General features: G+C 44.3%; 1 protein-coding gene across 2 annotated transcripts; it reads right to left on the minus strand.

Moving 5' to 3' along the window:
* Positions 1 to 1,681: 1,681 nt before the first annotated feature.
* On the minus strand, positions 1,682 to 23,425 carry GEM (GTP binding protein overexpressed in skeletal muscle). Of its 2 annotated transcripts, none has more exons than XM_053247713.1 (5): positions 23,305 to 23,425; positions 18,101 to 18,453; positions 8,802 to 8,875; positions 7,364 to 7,568; positions 1,682 to 3,089 (listed from the first exon to the last, which is right to left on the minus strand). In XM_053247713.1, exons 2-5 carry the CDS (start codon positions 18,432 to 18,434, stop codon positions 2,812 to 2,814), a joined length of 891 nt encoding a protein of 296 aa, XP_053103688.1. In that variant the 5' UTR covers positions 18,435 to 18,453; positions 23,305 to 23,425; the 3' UTR covers positions 1,682 to 2,811. The 2 variants fall into 2 exon arrangements, with proteins under 2 accessions (XP_053103688.1, XP_053103687.1); XM_053247712.1 differs by having other exon boundaries at positions 8,802 to 8,878.
* Between the last annotated feature and the right edge of the window lie 300 nt (positions 23,426 to 23,725).

Here is a 23,725-nt window from a genome sequence, read left to right on the forward strand (position 1 = left end):
CTTTCAGTAGCTCATGCTAATGTGTTTGAGACTGTTAATGAGGCTGAATGGGCCTATCACTATGGCCTTGTCCAGTGTTCCCTCTAACAGGGATTCCCAGATGTTGTTGACTATGATCCCCAGAATCCCCAGCTGCAGTGGCTTTTGCTTGGGGATTGTGGGAGCTGTAGTCAACAATATCTGGGTATCCCTGTTAGAAGGAACACTAGTCTTGTTCTGAGGCTCTAAGGCAGTTCACATGAGGAGCTGTGCGTGTTCCCATTTTGTGATAGTGTGAGATGGAAACAGCAAGGTCAGAGAGGAGGAAGTGATCGTCTGGGAGAGAGGAGCTGGGCCAGATAGCGCTGTCCTAGCCACCTCTCATACCCAGTGGCTTACTGAGATAGAAGGAATTACCACTTATCTACCCTGTAATGTAGATATACACTACACTTGTCCTACCCTAATTATAATTGTGTGAACTGCCTTAATGCCTGGACAGAGTTTGAATTCAACAAAATAGTGAATGTTCTCCTTATAGTTAGCAGGGTAAGTGCAGCTGCCCCTAACCAACCCCAGCACAGCATCCCTAACATGGTTGTTACTGGGCTCTATCTTATAATCTCTTTTAGATTGTGAGCCTTTTGGGACAGGGAACCATCTGATTGGTTGTTTGGTTGACCGATTGTCTAGCAAAAAGCACTAAAACATACTTTGAGCACTTTTGTTGAAAAGTGGTATATAAACATTTGTAGTAGTTCCTCAGTGGTCCATTGATGTTTCCTTAATGGGAGATTTTGCTCGAAGATGGAAGGCCGTTGGAGCTTGGAAAACACATCTTACCACTGGGCTTGTCAAAAGGGCTGGTTAATGAGAAAGAGAAAGAAACTACAGTTTTGCAATTTGGGGAGATGGAAAACGATCCTGAGGAAGAGGGAGAGAGATCCAGACATTAGGTTGTATGAGTGTACAGATCTCTGTGTTTGTGTGAATGACTGTACCTACATTCATTTTAAACGTGAACCTGGGTACAGGCCTCTCAAGTGCATGGTACAGATAGGAAGTTTACTGCTATACCTTTGTTCAACATAATGTGTGAATAATTGTACCTGTATACAGATTTGTACCCATGTACACCATACACTTGTAAACGTATTGAACATAATGTCATAGGAACATAGGAATCTGCCGTATACGAAGTCAGACCATTGGTCCATCTAGCTCAGTACTGTCTACACAGACTGGCAGGGCTTTTTCAAGGTTGCAGGCAAGAGTCTCTCTCAGCCCTATCTGGAGATGCCAGGGAGGGAACATGGAACCTTCTGCATATGTGAATAGGGTTACTGAGAGCTGAGAATTTAAAGGCTCCTTGGAGCACTGGTCCTCTCTGGGAAACTAATGTGTTCTCTTCCTGACTTCCAGGAGTGACCACACTGCTTGCTACCACCTGAAGATCAATGTGTATATTTGCAAATAGACCAGATATTGCAAAGACACCTTCAGTTATCTTTCCTCCAATTGAAGTTGACACCTGATGGCACTGACTCCCTGGAACTTCTTGGTGCAGTGGAGACCATGTGTAACAATACTTTCATTATTTGTTATACCAACTCAGAACCCTTTTTATGTATAAGGTAAACTTGAATCAAACCATCAAAACAGCAAACCCTTGGGATTTCTTTGTAGGATCCAAAGGCAGTGAAACCTTTTATAGATTTATTATTACAAGGCATATAAATAAAATGTTGCTTAATTCAAAAAAGATATCATATAGTAAACAGTAATAAAATCAACATTTTCCTTAAGAATGCACTTAATAAATACATTTCAGCACTGTATCCATCCCATCCCTACAATTCATCTATTAAAAACACAATTAATATTTGAAAGATAATAAATACAAACAGTTGTTTTTGGCGTCATGGAAACACTAGATCTTAAGCACAAAATCTTTGTGGTTTCTTATAAAAGAATTTGTTGTTTGAAAATTGGCAGCTTGCACTTAATTTTTCCTACTTTTTCTAGCGTTATAAACAATTCCGTATGACACAAGAGAAAGTTATATTACAGGTTTCTCCTGTAACTGTTTCTTAAGAGAACTGAATGGCTGTAGATGTAACAAAGAAATACGTCAATGTTTATTTTATGGTTATGCAGTAAATTTGCATTATTCAAACCCCAGTTATTCAAATCTTCTCATTACTGAAATTCAGACTGGTCTTCCATATTGTTCCAAGGCAGTGTAAACCTCTCTGAACAGCACTCCCATTTATCCAAACATCTGATTAATTGAATGTTGTTGATGTCTCCCTAGCCATTGGATAGATGATGATGTCAAACTGTGGGTAGTTAAGAAAATCAAAGCAACTGGTTGGCTGGGAAGAAAATATCTCTGCGAGTGTCTAATCCCCTTTTCACTGGTTCAAAAAATCAGTAAGAAATAATAATGAAACCATGTCCTCCATTGTTTTTCTATTCCTAGGCCATTCTCCAAAAGGCAATGAGGGAAAGCATCTGTGCTTTCACACATCTCATTATAAGTTTGGAATGTTCTTGTGAATAAGACACAGTTCTCTCCCCCACCCATACATTCACTCACTCTCTCTCTCACTCACTCACACACACACACACCCTATAAACCCAGAAGTATAAATGCCATTTCTTCATCCATGCATGCATTAGGCTGTGCTTATTGCTGGCACATTTCATCACAATATTCATGATGGTGAATCCAAGTCAGTCTTAGATTTCTTGTTGACCAATCTAATATAGATTGATTTATTGTTCAAAATGGAGTTGAGTAATGTTTATGAAGAAGATGGTCCAATGATCCTAAAGGACAGAGAGATCGTGGCAAGACTTGGATTTGAGTTTGAAGGCCATGTTCTTGTTCTTCTTGGCTACAATTTTGCCCCAGAAGCGCCTGGCTTTCTTAGGAATGCTTTCTCTCCTCTTCTGATACGCCAGCCTCTTCTCGTTCTTTTCTTTGCTGTCTCTTCTTAGCCGCACTTGACGAACAATACCTTCAAAGAGTTCCTTCACATTGTGCTGGACAGCTGCCGAGGTCTCAATGAACTTACAGTCAAACACAACAGCGCAGGCTCTGCCTTCTGCAAAATATTTGAATAGTACATGTCAACATACTACCTGAAGAACTTGGATGTTTGCACATTCTTTAAGAAACTGGATGAAAAGCAAATGTGTTAACACATGGGTTCCCAACCTTTTTCAACTAGTGTTCCTCTTCTGCTGCAAACCTTCAGCTCAGGTACCCCATAAAAACTTTGGCCAGATTCAGAGAAAACAAGAAATCAGAGGTCCATTCACCTCCGGTTTCTCTAGCTGAACGTCTGAACCCGGGGAACTGTAGTTAAAAGAAATGGACCTGCAGTTTCCCTCCTCTAACTCCATTTGTTACCTTCAGTTTTCTTTAAGTTATGCTGCCATAAACTGTGCATCGGTGGCAACCAAGGTCCATCTGAATCAGGGATTGCAGTTACACTTTCCTTGAACTGGAGTTGAGGCAGGAAGCTCCTCCCTCACTCCAGCTCCTATTGGATGCTTGGGCTGTCCTTCAGAAAAGAAGGAAGCCTGCACAGAGAGCTCCCCCACCTCTCTGCAGTCTCGCTTACTGCAGTCAGCGAGACTGCAGTAGGTCTGAACTCAGACTGGAGAGTGGGGGGGAGGGGAGGGGAGGAGAGGGGAGGGGGTGCAGAACCGCGGGTCCACTGGACTTGCGGTTCTGTATATTATTTGAACCAGCCTTGTGGGGGGGGAGGTGTGCATGCATGTGCGTGCGTTACACACGCAAATTTAAATGTTACAGTAATGAGACAGGCTAGTCCAGGGCTGACAGCCAGACTAAGTTACTCGTGAGCACTCTCATTGAAAGTAATGGGACAAGTTTGCTTAAACTAGTTTTCTGAAGCCTGTCAATCAGGCTGAGGAGAGATGTAAGCTGAGCTCTTCAGCACGTAGTCAGCCAATCAGGAGCAGAGGAAGAGCGTCTTCTCCCTCCCCTTCTGCAATGGATATGTTGCTGAGGATGCATTGGCTTCAAACCAGCAATCCTCAGATAAGGAGCAAATAGAATGGCTGCAGTGTGGGAAAGGAGGAGTGCTCTGAATACCACATGGGAGTCCTTCAGATACTCCTAGCGGTACTAGTGACCCCTTGTTGGGAACCCCTGTGTTAAGAAATTCATAGAAACAGAGTAGTTAGTGACCTGATGAATGATCTGTTCTGAGTCTCTGCCTTAAGACAGCACAGCACATCCAGTTCTCCCCTCTCCCCATGTTATCCTCACAATAACTCTGTGAGGCAGGTCAGACTAGGAGATAGTTACTGGCCCAAGCTCACCCAGCCTAAGCCACCTCACAAGATTTTGTGAGGGTTAAATGGGCAGGGGGCGGATCATACATGCTGGACTGAACTCCTTGGAGGAAAGGCAGAACAACAATATAAGTCCTGTATTTTCGCACCAAGAACCCATGGGTTCTACAGGTTTTTACAAAAAGAAAAGGAGGGTGCGGAGACCTGAAAGGGTGCAGGCTGTCTAGTAACTCCCTCACAGCCACCTCCTTCGTGGCCACTCCTCCCCCCGCCCCCACTGCTTGGTATCCAACACGCTGCAGCACGAAGGGGCAAGCGGGACTCTCCGTCAGCCACACTGCCACCGCTCCTCCCCCTGCCACTGCTTGGCGGTAAGATCCAACACGCTGCAGCGCTAAGGAGTTCCATTGCCTCCCTCCTCATTTGAACGATGGGAGACGTGACGAGAGAGCACTGCAGCATGTTGGATACTACAGGCATGCAGTGGGCGGGGGGGGAGTCGAGGAGTGGTGGCGGAGTGTGATTGGGGGGAGTCCTGCTTACCCCTTCACGCTTCACCTGGAGTGCATCCTCTCCCCTCACTTACTGCAAGGACACAGGGTATACCCCTCCGCCCTCCCCAAAACAGTCAGCAGCGGGGTGTAAAAGGTACAGGAAGTGGCAAGGCAAGGGAGGGTGAAGGGAGCAGCTGGGTGCAGGCTTTCTAATTTGTTTTTTACAGGAGATGCTCAAAACTGCGGGCTCTAAACAGGTGCAGGCACTTGCTATGGGCAAGTTCCCAGTACAGAAATATAGTAATCATATATTGTAAGTGTTAAAGCTGCAAGAGCCCTATCCTTCTTTGTAACTATTAAAGCTGCAGGAGCCCTGTCCTTCTTTGTATCTGGTCCCCCTAGCATGCACAGAGTGCTTTCTCCCTTTCCCCTCAGGGTTGCTGCATCACAAGCCTTCATGCAATGTCAAGCTTGGCCACATCGGCCGCCTGCAAATATGAAATATGCAGGTGAGCTGCAATGAATTCCCTTACGGCTTTTGTGGGAGTGCTGGAAAACCTGTATAGAAAGCTCTAGCTGCCACACAGAATTACAATTCGCAGAGCCAAAGCAGACGTTGGACTCATTTTTATGATTATGAATAGGGTAGAAGATCTGCCCTACCCTAGTTTGGTAGCAGGCTCCCATTTTCTGCTCATGTGCGAGCGGATAACAAGGTCGGAGGCATTGAAACTGATTGTCTGGTAAGCATCAGCTGGGTTGGAGGTCTCTGTCCTACCCAGCAACTGTACCCAGAGCTTGAACAAGGTAGGAGGACAAGCCCTCAGGCTCAGCAACTACTTAGCAGATGATCACAGCCGGTACCTCCAACCTGGTTTTTTTCCCTTACACGGGAGCAGAAAACAGGAAGGTTTTCACACCCAGCTTTTAGTTCGCATCTAAAGATAGGTGACCTGTCTAGGGTTGCCAACTGTCCCACACTGTGCGGGATGTCCCAACTTTCAGTGGGGAAATGCTTGTCCTGTTCGGGACTCAATTTCTCCCACTTTTTGACACTTAATAAAATATATATATATATATTTTACCTTTAAAGTTTTATTGTAAACTGCCAAGAGATGTAGGTTTGGGGCAGTATAAACATTTATTCTTTTTTAAGCCACTGCTGAACAGCGGTAGAGCAGGACATTGGCAAGAGAAGCTCTCCTGCCTCTGAAACTATGAAGGGAACGGCAGCTGCTCTCTGCGGCTGGCAGGGGCCAGGGCTGGCTAGGGTGGGCGGCAGGCGTGCTGCTGCCTGAAGAAAGCCTGGACTCAAGAGCACTCACCGCCGCAGCCGCCGGCCACTCAAACATGGACTGTAACTGGAGGAGGAGGGAGGGGAGGAGGGAGGGGAGGAGCCAGGTGAGCGGGAGCCTTTCATCTGCCCGCTATCCCGGCTCCTCCCCTCCCTCCTCCTCCAGTTACAGTCTGACTTTGAGTGGCTGGCAGCCGCGGTGGTGAGTGCTCTCGAGTCCAGGCTTTCTTTAAGCAGCAACACACCTGTCACCAGCACACTCCTTGCCTCAACCAGCCCTGGCCCCTGCCCCAGAGAGCAGCGGCCATTCTATTCATAGTTTGGGAGGCGGGAGAGCTGCTCTCGCCACTGTCCCGCTCTGCCACCGCTGAGTGACGGCTCTAAACATTTTTTTAAAACCGCACCTAGGTGTCCATGCGCCCCCCTCCCAGCCCCCTCGGCGTCCCTGTCCTGATTTCTGCCAATGCAGTGTTAGCAACCCTAGACCTGTCCTATTCAAACTGGAACCGCTCTCAAACTAGGGTGGAACAGGCCTCCTACTCCTACCCTATTCATAGTTTTGAGAACAAGCTATTGTTCATACCCATTGTTAGTACAAGGATACAGCGACAGAGGGATCCCTGTCCCCAAAGGGCTTACAATCAAAAAAGAAACATAAGACAGACACCAGCAACTGCCACTGGAGGGTCACTGTGCTGGGGATGGATAGGGCCAGTTGCTCTCCCTCTGCTCAGTAAAGAGAATCACCACTATTAAAGGGTGCCTCTTTAGCAGAGGACAGTGCTAATAGGTTTAACTTTTCTGTCAACAAAAGTAGTCACAGGGGGCTGGTCTGTATTGGGACCCTGCGGGGGGAGAAGTCAGTCTTAATGACAGACTTTACGTTATGTCCAGTTTCTCCTTGGGAGAAAGACACAGTTAAACTGGCTTCCCTTTGTAATGTAGACACACCCAAGATGGCAAACCCTGTGAGCAGGGTTGAAGTTAAAAGCAGGCAAATATTTAACCTTGAGCTCTATGGTGAAAGAGCTTGGAAGGACTACATTTCCCAGCATTCCGTCTGCGCCATCCCACATGGCATCACTTCCATAATATCACTGGAGCTTCCCGCAGCTGCAAATCCCTTTGACAGCCCTCCCCAGTGCTATGCAGAACCACTGCCTCCGTGTGGAGCCAGGAGCAAAGAGCTGATGATTCAGTTTTGATGCTTCAAAGCCAAATCTCTGCGCAGGCCCAATTAAGAGTGTGAAAGCAGAAGCAATACCTGAAACAGAAACTTCGCGGCACCTGACGAGATCGCTTTTGTTGCCAACTAAAATAATGGGGATGTCTTCTGTCTGACGTGCCCTGCGGAGCTGGATTCTGAGCTCAGAGGCTCTCTCAAAGCTTAAGCGGTCCGTGATGGAATAGACAATCAAATAGGCGTCTCCAACTTGCATGCAGTGATCCTGAAGCCATCCATTTTCACCCTGTTCAGAGAAAGAAATCACAGTTAGGGTCAGCAAGATCTGCGCTTCTTATTTGGATATCCCATACTCACCATAGAAAACAAACATTATTACTGGAATATGCAGAAGCAGAGTAAAATGACACTTCCATTATTTCTGGTGCATAGTTCAGAACTACTGCATTAGCATTGATTATGAGGATAGGGAGTAACCTGAGAATCAAATCATTCACTCAAGTGATCTATTTTTAAAAATTATTAAAGTTATTGGACTTTAACTCCCATAATTCTCAGCCAAAGGGCACTGGGTCTGGGGATTATGGGAGTTGAAGTCCACTAACATCTGGGGACCCAACACTGAGAATCCCTGGCCTAGAGCTTTCAGAGTCAGGTGGTATATCAATCAATCAATCAAATAATGTAGAGTGGTATCCACTTCAGAGTCCTGAAAATACTAACTCCCTGCCCTCTGCCAGATGGTTTTGTGAAATTTCCGCCACATACAGAATTGTACTTCTTTACATCCAACCACAAATGCTTGAAAAACAACATTTGCAGTTGTGGTACTGAACAACATTTTCATCCTGTACTGAAAGTACTGTCTGTTGCATGCCCCCAACTAGCCATGCACAGCAGTGCACTTGAAATCAACAAGATGATCAAGTGCAATAAAGGAGAGATGGTAAACTGGTGGTCCATGGCAGCAATTAATTATTAATTATTTCATTTCATTCATTCATTCATTTATATACCACTTGTGCAACATCTCCCTGCACAAAGCTTACCCCAGAGGCAAGCAATAATCTACATTGTCATCGGGGCCTCTGGAAACGTTTCCAAATTTCGCATTTCAGTTTGCCCAGCTATAAATGCTTTTGGATTTGGGGATTTTAAAAAAAATATAAAAAGTGTAATGTTGAACTTGATACTTTACCTTCTATTGTAATTTCTCAGTAAAGCTGAATATTTAGGTCTTCTCTCTCTCTCTCTCTCTCTCTCTCTCTCTCTCTCTCTCTCACACACACACACACACACACACACACACAATGGCAAGCTCTTTTGGGACAGGGAACCATTTTATTACTTTTTCTGTGTAGATTACTTTGAGAACTTTTTGTTGAAAACTATTATGTAAATATTCATAATGATCATTAAAAAGAATATAACATTTCAAATAAAACTTGAATAAAATTTTAAAAGTGAAATCTAAAGAAGTTACACATAGCAAATGAAGAAATTGATTGTAGCTCATTACCTTGTTTTCCCACATGTCAAGAAGGATGATTGTGGCACTTTCACCATCTACCAGCAGGGTTCGTTCATAGGCATCTTCTGGGGGAAAAAGAAATTCACACCATCAATCATATATTAATTTTTGCCTTAACACCATGTAATTAGGACACTAATGCTGGGAAGACACAGATTGTTATGCCAAGGATTTTGCCTTCAGCAAACAGATATAAATATTAAGTAGTCTGGATCCTCTAACAATTCATTGACTGCATTTCTTTTATTTTTATCTTTATTTTTAACGTGTATGCCACTTTTCCACACGAACATCCTCAAGGGATATTTCCTGATGGTGGGTCATTCCAATATGTCTCCTGAAGTCATACAGGAGATTTTGTAGGTACGGATACAAATACGACAAATATTAATATACCGCTTTTCAACAAAAGTTCCCAAAGCAGTTTACATAGCTATAAATAAAGTGGCTCCCTGTCCCCAAAGGGATCACAATCCAAAAAAGAAACATAAGATAGACACCAGCAACAGCAACAGCCACTGGAGGTATGCTGTGCCAGGGATGGATAGGGCCAGTTGCTCTCCCCCTGCTATATAAAGAGAATTGCCACTTCTAAAAGGTGCCTCTTTGCTCAATTAGCAGGATAGTCCAAATGACATTTTACACCCCCCTCAACTTCCCTGAGCAATCTGCCTGCCAATCCATGAAACACCAGAGTCTTTTCATTACTACATTTACTCTAACTTGCTCATGAAAGGGGAAATGTTGCATGAGGAGGAAAAAGTGTAAGAGGTCCATTGCACAACCATTAGATGAATGGTTACCTGTGCAGGTGATAATGTATGGGAGGGCTGGCTCCCAAGATATAAATATATGCAAGCTTTTGAACTTCATAGAACCTTTCATTCACACAAATTCTGCTTAATAGTTTGAAATTGAAAACTCTGGGAGCTTTCTTTCTAGGACTAATAGCAGCTTTGTGATGAGGGGGTGGGCATGGGGGGCGATTTTCATCAGAATTGCTGCAGAGAGAGTCAAATACCCCTTCCCTGTGTACCGATCCTGATCCCCAACCCCCTACAGCTGTTATTTAACTTTAGAAGCAGAAGCTGTAATGAAATGTTTACTGTCCCCTCGGGTTTGACTCTCAAAAACTTAAATAGTGGCCGCATGCGCACGTAACACAAAAGCAGAGGTGAAGGGGCCTCCGGTTTCATTTTCTCTTCATCCGAATGCAGGCAGCTGCTGTTTTGCTAAAAAAATGGACCCACAGTTGTCCTCCACAGACTCCAATCTGTACCTTCCTTTAGAAGTAAGTTTTGCTGCCTTCAACTCTGGATCTGCAGTGCCAGCATTACGTCCAAACGCAGCACCACAATCAGGTTCTTTTGCAATCTGAGTTGTAGGAGGAAGCGCCTCCCTTGCTCCAGCTGCTATTGGTTGCTGAGGCTGTCTGTCAGTCATGAAGGAAGCACAGGCAGTCAGTTCCTCCTCCTCTCTGCAGTCAGTGAGACTGCAGAGAGGGAGCTCTCTGTGACATCCAAATTCGAACAGGATACTGGGAGGAGGGGGATGCAGAACAACGGGACCATTGGACCCGCGGTTCTGTGTTACATACAAATGCAGCCTCTGTATCCAACCTAATTTGCTCTGATAAAAGCTATTATGTTGCCTACTTTGAACATCCCATGATTCTATATCAGTGAAGAATGATACAGAATCTCTGTTTCAGCATAGAGAGCCAAATTTGCTATAAATGCAGGTATAACCTATAGATTTGCAGAATCCATTTATTTCAGCAGAACAATATTGCCAACTTACAATGTTTTTCATATCCATTGTATCTCCTTCCCTCTGTTCCTTATGCAGGCAACTATAAGGGACTTATTTTATTTCATCTCCGGGGGCGGGGGGGGGGGGCGTCTAAAGAAAATCTTGTCCTATTTGTCATTCGGATAGCTCTGGCAAAGATCTTTTAATTTCCATGGGCTACATGATTTTATATTTTCCATGATAGAAATTATGAAGTCACGTTCATGTTTAAGTTATCTTTCTTCTAGGACGGGTAAGAAGAAGAGCCACTGGAAGAAATAACCGAAATGCTGAACGTTTGACCCCCATGGGATCAGCAGACAGACGCACAGACTCCATCTAGGCTTAGTAATGGAAAATATTTGTTTTCACTCAGTTTATGGGTGAACAGTCATTGCTGCTGCAAGCAAAACCAAACAGCTATAGCATGGAGCAGAAGTGAGCAGAAGCTAGGCTGTTGAGAGCCAGTGTGGTGTAGTGGTTGATCAGCATGTTGGATTAGGCCTGGAAAGGCCTGGGTTCAAATCCCTGTTCAGTCAGGAAGCTGACTGGGTGACCCTGAAAGCATTCTTTCAGCCAAACCTACTTCACAGGGTTGTTAACGGGATAAATACTAGTGGGCTATAACCCCCAATTTTCCTAATCCATGGCAGTGCCCCATGCTGAATATGTGAAGAAGTACCAAATATGGCAATACATGACTTGCAAGTTTCTTTTGTCTGTGATGGGTGACTCCCTTTAGAATAAGGCTTATGTTATAAAGCAACTGTTCCCACAATTTAAAGAATTTTAGGGGGGCTGGAGCTATGTAATCTGCCCATAAATTCTGATACATTTGCTTTCCCCCCAACTCTTCAGTTTCATTTCTTTCCCCCACTTTAGTAAACAAGCAATGTGCCCCGACAAAAAGGGACACCATGGAGGATACACATTTGAACATATCCTATATAATCAACATCCCATTCAAACAACAAAAAATCAAAATGGAATCTCTTCAACTATGATAGTACATAAGGTTTGCCAGCTTCCACCCCCCCCCAAAAGGCTCCTGTGCTTTTAGCACATGCATAAGAGGCTTGCTTTATTTATTTATTTATTTATTTACTTACTTACTTACTTACATAGGGAACTGCCATATACTGAGTCAGACCATTGGTCTATCGAGCTCAGTATTGTCTTCACAGACTGGCAGCGGCTTCTCCAAGGTTGCAGGCAGGAATCTCTCTCAGCCCTATCTTGGAGAAGCCAGGGAGGGAACTTGAAACCTTCTGCTCTTCCCAGAGTGGCTTCATCCCCTGAGGGAAATGTCTTGCAGTGCTCACACATCAAGTCTCCCATTCAGATGCAACCAGGGCAGACCCTGCTTAGCTATGGGAACAAGTCATGCTTGCTACCAAAAGACCAGCTCTCCTCTCTATTTATATCTCACTCTTCCTCCAAAGGGCATACACTTATCATGTGGACCTTTGCCCATCATTGTATCCAGGAGATGCTTTGAGGGAGCCTGATGCAGGTCTGGGTGTGGCAATTGCACATCACCTATAGTTCCATAGTGGAAGAAAGGCAGAATATAAATAAATAGAAGTGCTGCTCTTGAATGTCTGGCTGTTATGCAGGAGCCCTGCCAGGAAATAAAATATGGTATGATCCAGTAGAAAGCAACAGCTTATAAGAGGCGTTTTCAAAGTTGGGTACCTGGATGTTATTGGACTAGAACTCTCATCATTCACAGTCACAATGGCTAAGGCCACTGTCTTATCACTTAATGCTGTGTGCAGAGGTTCTTGAGCTTGGGGCTCCCGATGTTGTTGGACTACCACATGCATCATCTGCAGAAACCGTAGCTGAAGGCTACTTTGGCTAGAACATAAGAACAGCCCTGCTGGATCAGGCCCAAGAATGCCCATCTAGTCCAGCATCCTGTTTCACACAGTGGCCCACCAGATGCCGCTAGAAGCCTACAGGCAGGAGTTGAGGGCATGCTCTCTCTCCTGCTGTTACTCCCTTGAAACTGGTACTCAGAAGCATCCTGCCTCTGAGGCTGGAGGTGGCCTGTAGCCCTCCAACTAGTAGCCAATGGTAGACCTCTCCTAGGCTAGGAATGATGGGAGTTGTAGGGCAACAGCGCCAGAAGACCCAAGTTTGAGAACCCTGCTCCACAGAATCTATCCCATTGGTCATGCCAGTGTTTACAACAGCAGTGTAGCACGGGGAATCACCTGCAGTGATTCGACTGCCGTATATCCCCTGATGATCCTCTCGATAATCTCCTCCCTCACCCACCCCCTTTCCCTGCTACATAAAATGAAGGTAGCAAAATGCCTATTAGCTCAAGGCATCATTAAAAGTCCAAAGCTCCAATTATAATTGTTGGTTACAGCCAGCTAAGGAAATCCCCAGGAAAGAACAGCCAGCCAGCCCTCCCCTCTGTGTGATTTATGCAATAGGATTTCCAGCTTTAGCTCCTGTTAGCTTGTATGTAAAGGAAGAGCTGCTTCTGCCTATGCTTGTGGGGGTTCCCAGATGGTGGTACTCCAGCAGCAGCTGTTGCTGAACTACAATTCCCATCATCCCCAGCCACAATAAATTGCAGCTGGGGATGATGAGAGTTGTAGTTTAGCAACAGTTGGAGTACCACCATCTGGGAACCCCTGCTATGAGAATGATACTTTTTTTTTTTACTGTGGTTTTTGTTTTAATGTTTGATTGTTTTTTTTAAATTGTGTATATAACATGCCCTTACTACTTGAGTGAAAGTTGGGATCATAGTCTTAATAAACAGATAAGCAAAATAAATTAAAGTCTATATCAAAAGGTGATTTGCTAGCCCAAAGCCAGAAGTAGGCCTACGTAAAAAACAGGTACATGTTGCCACTCCCCACAAATCTCCCTGCTCTCCCCTCCAAAAATGGAGGCACCCAAAGCAGCTGCAACATAAGGAGAACATCCAAAGAATAACCAAATGCATAAAACAAAAGAAACACAGTAAAGTAACTCAGTAGTTAAAATTAATAAAATCATCATCAAGAAACCACATAGAGAGCACTAAAAAGAAAATCAGAAGGCCTGGCAGAGAGAGAGAGAGAGAGAGAGAGAGAGAGAATACATTTTAAACACTGACAGAACACTGACAGTGAGAGAACCAATTAACTTCCCATGGTGGGTACCTGTGTTCCATGTATCAGGGATTCCCAGATATTTACTATGAGTCTCACCGTCCCCATCTGCAATGACTTAGCTGGTGATTATGGGAGTTATAGTCAACAACATCTGGAAATTCCTGTTACAGGGGTGGTGCCACCACAGAAAAGTGTCTCTCAGGTATCACTGCCAAATGAGCCTGTGAAGGCAGCAGAACACACAGGAGGACTTCACTAAGGGCTGGCTGAGCAGTTTCATATGAAAGGACATAAGAACATGAGAACAGCCCTGCTGGATCAGGCCCAAAGCCTATCAAGTCCAGCATCCTGTTTCACAGAGTGGCCCACCAGATCCCTCTGGTGAGCCAGTGTGGTGTAGTGGTTAGAGTGTTGGACCAAGACTGGGGAGACTCAAGTTCAAATCCCCATTCAGCCATGAAACTCACTGGGTGACTCTGGGCCAGTCACGTCTCTCTCAGCCTAACCTACCTCACAGGGTTGTTGTGAGGATAAACATAGCCATGGATACCGCTCTGGGCTCCTTGGAGGAAGTGCGGGATATAAATGTAAACATAAAATAAATAAATAAAATAAAAAGCCCACAGGCAAGAGGTGAGGGCATGCCCTCTCTCTCTTGTGGCTCCCCTGCAACTGGTATTGAGAGGCATCTTGCCTCTGAGGCTGGAGGTGGCCCATAGCCACTAGCCATTGGTAGACCTGTCCTCCACGAATTTGTCTAAGCCCCTTTTAAAGCCATCCAAACTAGTGGCCATTTTCAAAATAGTTGTGTTTTGTATCTGTAACTTTGGGTTTGCTCAGTATCATTCCAATGGGCCTTTCTCCCCCAGTGCAAATAGCAGCCACGGTGTGTGTGTGTGTGTGTGTGTGTGTGTGTGTGTGTGTGTGTGTGTGAGAGAGAGAGAGAGAGAGAGAGAGAGAGAGAGAGAGAGAGAGAGAGAGAGATGTGCAACTCAAAATGCCGCAGAAAGTAACCCCCTTCCCCATCCCATGGTCCTCATCTGCAGTTGGCTGTTTACCCAATCTGGTGTATACTTACTATAAAAAGCCAACACACTATCCCCAAACATATAACGTTTTCTTTTACCCTAAGATGGTTAAAAACAACAACACCCTTTTTATTTAAATAACAGTTATTGAACAATCTTGTCTCCAGTGCTTTTTAACATCTGCATGAAACTGCTAGGAGAGATCATCCGGGGATTTGGTGCAGGGTGTTATCAGTATGCTGATGACATCCAAATCTATTTCTCCATGACAACATCGTTGGGAGAAGGGATAACCTCCCTAAATGGCCTGCCTGGTGGCGCAAAGAGCCCCTGGTGGCGCAGTGGTAAAACTGCCGCCCTGTAACCAGAAGGTTACAAGTTCGATCCTGACCAGGGGCTCAAGGTTGACTCAGCCTTCCATCCTTCCGAGGTCGGTAAAATGAGTACCCAGAATGTTGGGGGCAATATGCTAAAATCATTGTAAACCGCTTAGAGAGCTCTGGCTATAGAGCGGTATATAAATGTAAGTGCTATTGCTATTGCTATTGCCTGGAGGCAGTGATGGGCTGGATGAGGGATAAACAGACTGAGACTGAATCCAGATAAGATGGAGGTACCTTTTGTACGGGGTTGGAACTCAGGAGACTATTTTGATCTGCCAGTTCTGGATGGGTCACACTTCCCCAGAAGGAAAAAGTATGCAGTCTGGGAGTGCTTCTGGATCCAAACCTCTCCCTGGTGTTCCAGGTTGAAGTGATGGCCAGAGGTGCTTTCTATTAGCTTCAGCCGATACGCCAGCTGTGTCCCTTTCTTGAGATAAACGACTTCATAACTGTGGTACATCTGCTGGTAATCTCCAGACTTGACTACTGCAATGTGCTCTATGTGGGGCTGCCTTTGGACGTAGTCCAAAAACTGCAGTTGGCACAGAATGTGCCAGCCAGGTAGGCCACCGGGTCATCTCGAAGGGACCATATTACTCCTATATTAAAAGGAACTACACTGGCTACCAATAAGTTTCTGAGCAAAATACAAGGTGTTGATTATAATTTTTAAAAGCCCTAAACAGCTTTGGCCCTGGGTATTTAAGAGAATGTCTTCTTTGCCATTAGCCCCACTGCCAGTTAAGATCATCTGGAGAGGTCCGTCTGCAGCTGCCCCGGCTTGTCTGGTGGCTACGCAGGGACGGGCCTTCTCTTTTGCTGCCACAGGACTCTGGAATGCGCTCTCTGCTGAAATAAGAGCCTCCCCATCTCTGTCAACTTTTTAAAGGTCCCTAAAAATTCCTGTTTTCATTCAAGCTTTTTAACTTGACAGTAGCTTTTTAATTGTTTTAAGGTTCTCATTTTAATTTGTTTTATGTTGTTGTAAACTACCCAGATTAAGTAATAATTTTATTTATTTAGTGTGTGGGGGTGTGTGTGTATAAATAAAATTAGTGACAACTAATTACTTGATCAAAGTTAACTACTCGATCAATTGACTAAACATTGCAGCCCATCTTTTAACTTTTGAGTTTTAAATTTATAGTGATGGATACAGTTGTGAGGATCTTCCCAAGAAGTGGGAAATTCTCAATTCTTGGTAGTTCCAGGAACTGAACCAACTTTAGTTTATTTTGGAGAGTTAGGGAAGTTACACTTTCTATTTATTTATTTGAAATATTTCTATACCGCCCAAAACTTGCGACTGTGGGCAGTTTACAATTAAAAAACAATTTCTATACACTGAATCATCAGTTCGTGTCATGGACTAAGGCAATAGTTCATCAGCTACCCTTGAACATGGACAAGAGTGATTACTCTAGAGTAAGATCAAACAGTTGTCCTTTTTGAATAATTTTGACCTACTTAGTTAAAATCGTTCTTAATCTCCTTGCACTCCTCTTTCCATTTTCATTGCTGTTTGCTAGAATAATACTAATAGGGATGTTGCAACGGATATATTAATTTATCTCGAGATTATTAATAATCTTTTAATAACAAATTTATTTTCTCATTTGATCCCATTATATCTCTTTCTCAGTTAGCACCCCATAGTACCTGCACAATGAGGGCTCCAGAGTCCAATAGACACCACAGCCACCATGCATGGGACAAGATGCCCTAAGCTTCTTGGAGGAAGGACAGGATGGGGATGGGGCTGTAGTTCAGTGGTTGAGTATCTGCTTCCCTGCAGAAGGTCCCAGGTTCAATCCCTGGCAGCATCTCTAGGTAGGGATGTGCAAACCGGCTTGGGTTCAAGCCAGTTTGCCAACAAACCTGGCCGGCTCAAGGGCTCGTCCTCAGTTTGGCTCAAGCCTAACCACCCGCTCTGGCCAGTCCAGGGACTCTAATGAAAAAAAAAATTTTTTTTAAGAAACTCACTGCCTCTGGAGGGTGCTTTTGCAGGCATGGGAGTCTCCGGTGGTTTCCACTTCCCCCACTGGCCTCCCCCCGGTCTCAGTTTGACCCAGTTCAGTCTGTTTTCGGCTGTCTTCAGCCTGTTCTGGGCCTTTTTGTGCTGGTGGTGGTCATTTTGGAGGCTGCCGCACATGCGCACATGGCTGGGTCATGTCCCAGGCCACACAGATGGCCAGTGGGCATGCACGGCAGCCTCAAAAATGGCCTGCACCAGCGCAAAAGGGCCCAGAAGGGGCCAAAGGTAGCCCAAAATGGCTCGAACTGGACAGAATTGAGACTGGGGGAAGGCCAGCGGGGAGAGGGGGAACCTCTGGAGACTCCCCCATGGTTGTGGCAGCATCACCTAGAGGTGGTAAGTTTCTTTAAAAAACAATCCCATTAGAACCCCTAGACCGGCTCGAATTCGAGCTGAACCAATTCAAGCTGTTTGTGGGGTCCAGTTCAAACTGGACTGGGTCTGGTTCGACCAGGCCGGGCCAGTTCGAATCTGGTTTGGATTCAAACAGAACCAACCTGGCTGGTTCCATACACATCCCTAAAAGCTACTGCCAGTCAGTACTTCCCATGATAGCAATTAAATTAATACATAAAATTGAGCTTTAATTTCTACATGCTGTAAGAAGCCCTGTTTCCCTTTATCAAGTACAAGTTCACAGTTTATTGCAGTCTATGACCAGCCCTGTTTCCCTTTATGTACATTTCCTTTTCTGCACTTTTAAAGCTTTGACAACAAAATGTATGGCCCATCATATCTACTACCCTCTTTTTACAACATTTCCTGACTTGGGCACTCCTGCTGAAATCATCTTGAAGGATAAGAGCCAAGGAAGTCACCGCTTCAATGTCAGGAGCTCCCAGTTTATCGGCTTTTCTGTTTCTCGGTGCTAATCACTGCTTACCCAAGAGGCTTTAGGTAAACCCTAGCAGCGTGGAACATAATGACCTACCTCCCAGGACTTCGCAGTCACTGTCCATGCTGTCGTGCACACCTGCAAAGATGTTTGCAATGGTGGTTTTGCCAACTCCTTGTTCCCCAATGAGCACCACCCGGTAGTAGGTATTTCCTGACTCGGAGGAGATGACGGAATCGGAAGACTCTGATGACCAGCTTCTTCGGTAATACTCTTCAGGGCTCATGGTGTACCTTTTGTGTCGGATGCACTCCTGGGGGTCTTTCTGGACTACCAGGTGCCTTGCATCTGCTGGGATGCTCCAGCGCTGCTGCTGCGGCTGCAAGGCGCTGCTGCTGCTGTGACGCATTGTAACATTGTTCAGAGTCATGATGTGATTTTTTAAAACTCTGGTTTAAAAAAAAACAAAAACATACACAACTGTGAGATCAGAAGTGTTCCATGTGCTGCTAGGCCAGGGGTCCTCAACCCTTAAGTATCTCTGAGGACTCCCAGAAGGTACATTCCATGAAGGGCTCCCAAGTGGAACACTCAGAGTCCGCCTACCTCCCACTCCCCGCATGGCAGCCACACTATTTGTTCCCTGTCTGAGTAACGCTGGCTTGAAGCTGATGCATTCCCGGGGATGCATCTGCTGCAGAAGGGGAGGGAGAAAAGAGGAGGGTGGCCAAAGTAGCCTGACTCGTAACTGCAGCATTTATATTTGTGCACGCAGACAAACAGACACACACACACACACCAGACTGAGGCACAGGAACAAGGTAAATCCACATTCCAAATTGCTGCTGTCCACATGAAATAGCAGGAATGGCGTGGGAAGTGGGGTACTGTCATGCATAAGAGATGCTCACAAAATCTCTATAGAATACCTGAGCTGAAGGTTTGTGACAGAAGGGATAGACTTGTCTTAAAAGGCTGGGAACCCCTGCGCTAGGCTGGGAACTGCTCCATGCTGTGCGTTCCCATCTCTCATCTCCACTGATGTGAGTTCCCATCAGTAGAAATGTCCTTGGTCCAAGTGAAATGTCAACGGATACGTCCTAACTAGGAACAACAGTAGTATGAAGACGCTCCCCAAAATAGAGTTACCAATTAGGGACTTTTATAGAGGACATGCGACCATTTTTATTGTATTGTATTGTATTTTCATTAGGAGGAATAGAGACTATTTTGAGGACCAAACGAACCTTTTTGCAAGTGTTGTGGTGTCCAAAGTTCTGGGGAGCAGCTGGAACATTTTGTTCGCTCCGAACCCCTTGCTCTCATGAGCGGCTTCTCTCCTTCTGTCTCCTTCCCCTTCCTACTGACCACCCATCCAATGGGGAAGCCAGAAGGGAGGTTCCGCCTCAGTGGCAGGTTGCAGAGCCACGTGATGCAGGACCATGGTTAGTTGGGCCTGGCACATACAGCTTGCTTCCTTCATGTGGTGGCAGTAGTGAGAAGTTAGCAGTTAGCTAACTAACTTTACTCAATTGAGTAAAGTTAGCCAACTGCTGCGTAAAGCTGCTAATTGCTACCCCTGCTAACCAAGTAAAAAAAGGCACCTTTTAAAGTGGTGGCTCTCTTCTATTTCTCATGGGGAGAGCAACTGGCCCTATCCACCCCCAACACAGCATTCCTTCAATGGCTGATGCTGGTGTTAACCTGTGTTTCTTTTTAGATTGCGAGCCCTTTGGGGACAAGGGAGCATCTTATTTATTTTTCTTTGAAAACCACTGTGAAACCTTATGTTATAAATGTTTGTAGTCATAGAGAACAGGAAGTGAGTGGGAGAGCGTACATGCACTACAGCACCATTATGCAAAGAGGCTGGCTCGATAGCTAGCTGACTGCCCTGCCTCGAGCTAAGAGGTGAAGTTGCTGGCTTGGTTGGGGAGAACAGCCTAGGAGGAGGACAGAGGACTGCATGTGTGCTAAACCTAACCAGGATATGAATTTATTGTTAAGAAGCAGGGGCCTAGAGATCTCTGCACCTAGATAACAGACTGAGCAGTAGGGTGTGTGTACAAATTGATGTTTTTGATTAGATTTGTGGCCAAAACAAATCACCCCTGATTTGTTTTGTATCCAAATCTACCCCCTCCAAATCACCCCAGATTTTATTTTTATTTGCTTTGATTTGATTTGGATTCAGACTGATTTGGACCACTTAACAAGGTCTATGGGGCACCAGATTTGGGTGGTGGGTAGGTCCCCATGGGTGCCACCTACCACCCAAATTTCAAGGCACTGGGACACTTGGTTGATTTTTAAATTTTTTTTTAAGTTTTTACTGATTTTGAACATTTCTGACATAGGAAATAATGGGGATTCAAACCAAGTTGACATATCCTAACCCTAGCACAGTTCCCCAGCTTTCATTAAAAAAAAAAAAAAGCTAAGCTCTAGCCCTTGTAGAAGTGGAGTTATAGAGCAAAATGTGCAGTCATTATTTTTCATGTGTTTGGATTCTTTGGTGTATAATAACTTTTCCTCATAATGAATCCCTATGAGGATTCATTGCACACCTTCATTTTTTCTGTTCATTTTGACTGTCACTGGACAGTGCCAACTGTCAACTGCCACGTGCCAACTACACCACACACACACACACACACACCTACAAGGCAGTGGGGTACTCATTTTAATTTTTAGGAATATTGAAATGTTTAGATTCTTTGGTGTCTAATAACTTTTCCTCATAATGAATCCCTATGAGGATTCATTATGATTCATTCATTATGATTCATTAGGATTAACCTTTCCTCATAATGAATCCCTATGAGGATTCATTATACGAACTACACCCCCTCCCCCACACACACTGGGGTTCTTTGGTGTCTTCATTACACACCTTCATTTCTTCTGTTCATTTTGACCCCACTGCTTTGTGGGTGGGGGGTGGGAAATTAGTGGCATCCCATGTGCCAACTACCCCCCAACCTGCAAGCCACTGGGTACTCAAATTATATTTTAGGAATTTTTGAGGTGTTTAGACTCTTTGGTGTGTAATGAATCCTCATAGGGATTCATTATGAGGAAAGGTTATTATACAGCAAAGAGCCTAAACACTTGAAAAAAAAATCCTAAAACATAAACTGAGTAGTACCCCACTGCCTTGCAGGTGGGAGTGGGGTGTAGTTGGCACATGTCAGTTGACAGTTGGCACTGTTGAAAAGACAATCAAAATGAATAGAAGAAATGAAGGTGTGTAATAAATCCTCATAGGGATCCATTGAGAGAAAGTTATTATACACCAAAGAATCCAAACACTTGAAAAATAGTGACCACACATTTTGCTCCATAACTCCACTTCTACAATGGCTAGAGCTTAGCTTTTAAAAAAAGAATGCTAGGAATCTGGTGGAATTAATAGGAGGGATCCAAATCTCGAATCAATTTGAATCGAATCAGGCACAATTTGATTTGTACCCAAATAGAGCCAATGGACCACAGGGGTGATTGGTTTTGTTTCCAAATCACCCGAATCAGCTAGATTCAGGTACAAATAAATTCGTACCGAAATCAATTTGCACATCCCTACTGAGCAGACATACAACTCACCTGGTCATCAACTTCACAGTAGTGAGTTGTATTTATTCTCAGGTTATCCAATTTTTATCAAAATATGCATATATAATACCAATAAACATATGCAAATTTTATGCAAAGTGGATACTTTTTGGATTTTTTTTGGTGAAAAGTGTCCTCCATTTCCACTTTTTTGTGATGGATATCGACTTTTTTCACCATCTGGACCTGGCAACGCTACCCGAAAATAGAAAATACCTCCTCAAAGAGGTAATGTCTTCTTGAGGGGTTTTTGTGCTAGTGTTGCTGCTTAGGCATGATAAATACCCCACTCCTCTCTCTCCAGTCTCTAATTCATGTTCATATTTCATCTTCAGTCCAGCTATTTCATGTGGACTAGCAGCCATTTGGAATGTGGATTGCTCTTGTTCCTCGGCCTGAATCTGTTGTTTGTGGGTTACCATTGTGCTGGTTACCTGCCTTAACACCTGGAAAAAGCCAATCTCTGAAGCAATCAAGGAACTTGATTTCAGGCAAAACAAAGCAATGATTGGAGGCCATTTCTGAGATACAGAAACTTTACTTGTAAAATGTTTCAGGGGCCAAATTACTTACAGCTTTGGAACTTTGGTCCCTTTGCTCATTATGGCTTCTGTTAGTACTGCATACCTAAATCCCTTCTTTTCTGCCCCTTCAAGGATCAGGTGCATAAAGTCCTGAATTAGGAGAATGAAACATCCCAAATGAGGACCCAATCAACTGGCAGCCAATCAATTGAGAAGGCTCTAGTTCTGCTCAGGAGCTGCCAACAGGATTGTCTCATCTTGTCTAAAGATGGCTTTTAATTACAGTAAGTGGGAAGGACTATTCAGTTTTGGTGGGAGACAAAATGCTGTGAGGGAATTCTTGATAGTATCATTTGCAGCTGCCTTTTTAAAGGAAAGTTGCTTTGATGTTCTCCAGCTCCCACCATGACAACTATTTAGACATTTTGCTTATTCAGGCTTAAGCCTGGGCATTCTCACTCCCACCTTTCTAGGTAACAAAGCATTTGCCAAACAAACAGTTGAAGACCATTTAATACACTGCTGTGTTCGCAAGAAAGTTCGCCATTGCCCTCACAGACAGCACACTCATTCTTTCATTCAGACAAGTTCTCTGAGAAGGTCTTGGAGAAGCTTCAGATCCATTCTGAAACAAATCCATACAGCCAAGCAGTGAGTTAAGTACATCTCATTTCATGCACAGCTGCAGAAACTCTATCTTTGACACTGTTTGTCTTTTGAGTTGAGAGATGTACAAAGATGTAAAGGAATGCCGTACCGAAAGTTACAGTATGCCATGCAAAATGAGGGAATTCCTTTCCCACTCAAGTCCTCTCAGCTTTTGCAAGAAAGGATAATGCCTTAGACGCATCTCTGCAAACCTAACGCTTCACATTGAGTACTATATCATGGCTTTAATAGCCTTAGTTACATTACTGCACTGAAAAGAAGGGACAGTATAAAAATGCTAGTTGTCTTCTTTTTTTTTTAACTCTGTTGGTACAATCTTCTGGTTTGTTGCTGTGTACTGCTAGTTATGCTTAATTATTAGTCTAACAAAAAAAGAAGAGTTACAGTAAGTTTGGTACAAATGTCAAACTCACTTTCTAGTTGCACATCTACCTACATAACATGTCTACATTGATAAAGTAATGCAAACATTAATGCTTGTTAAACCAACACTACCTTGCTTTTTACTGTCTGCTCCAACCACAGTCGATTCCCTTGATCGTGCTCCCTAGTTCTCAGGGGGGTTGAATACCGATCCAGTCTCCCAAAGAAAATCCTCCTCCTGCTTAGGGGCTGCCTCTCTAATTCTTTCTCAGCAAACCTGGTTTATATTAAGCCTATCTGATCAGAGACAGGGCTTTTCCGTGACGTCGTTGGCCTGTCCGCCCAACAGCCAGCCCCCAGCTGGACGGAAGCAGGCATGCAGGAGAGAGAGAGAGAAAATGCATTTGTTTCCAGTGCTAACCAAATAATTTTATTTGCAGTTGTACTGTTGTTTGTTTGTTGCAATCATAATCTTGATTTTGGTTCATGATGCCAGCAGTGCAAATGCACACATGGGAAAATACATGCATCATGAACTCCTTTTTGTTGTTGA

The sequence above is a fragment of the Hemicordylus capensis genome, chromosome 4, assembly GCF_027244095.1.
Source record: "Hemicordylus capensis ecotype Gifberg chromosome 4, rHemCap1.1.pri, whole genome shotgun sequence".
Lineage (NCBI taxonomy): Eukaryota > Metazoa > Chordata > Lepidosauria > Squamata > Cordylidae > Hemicordylus > Hemicordylus capensis.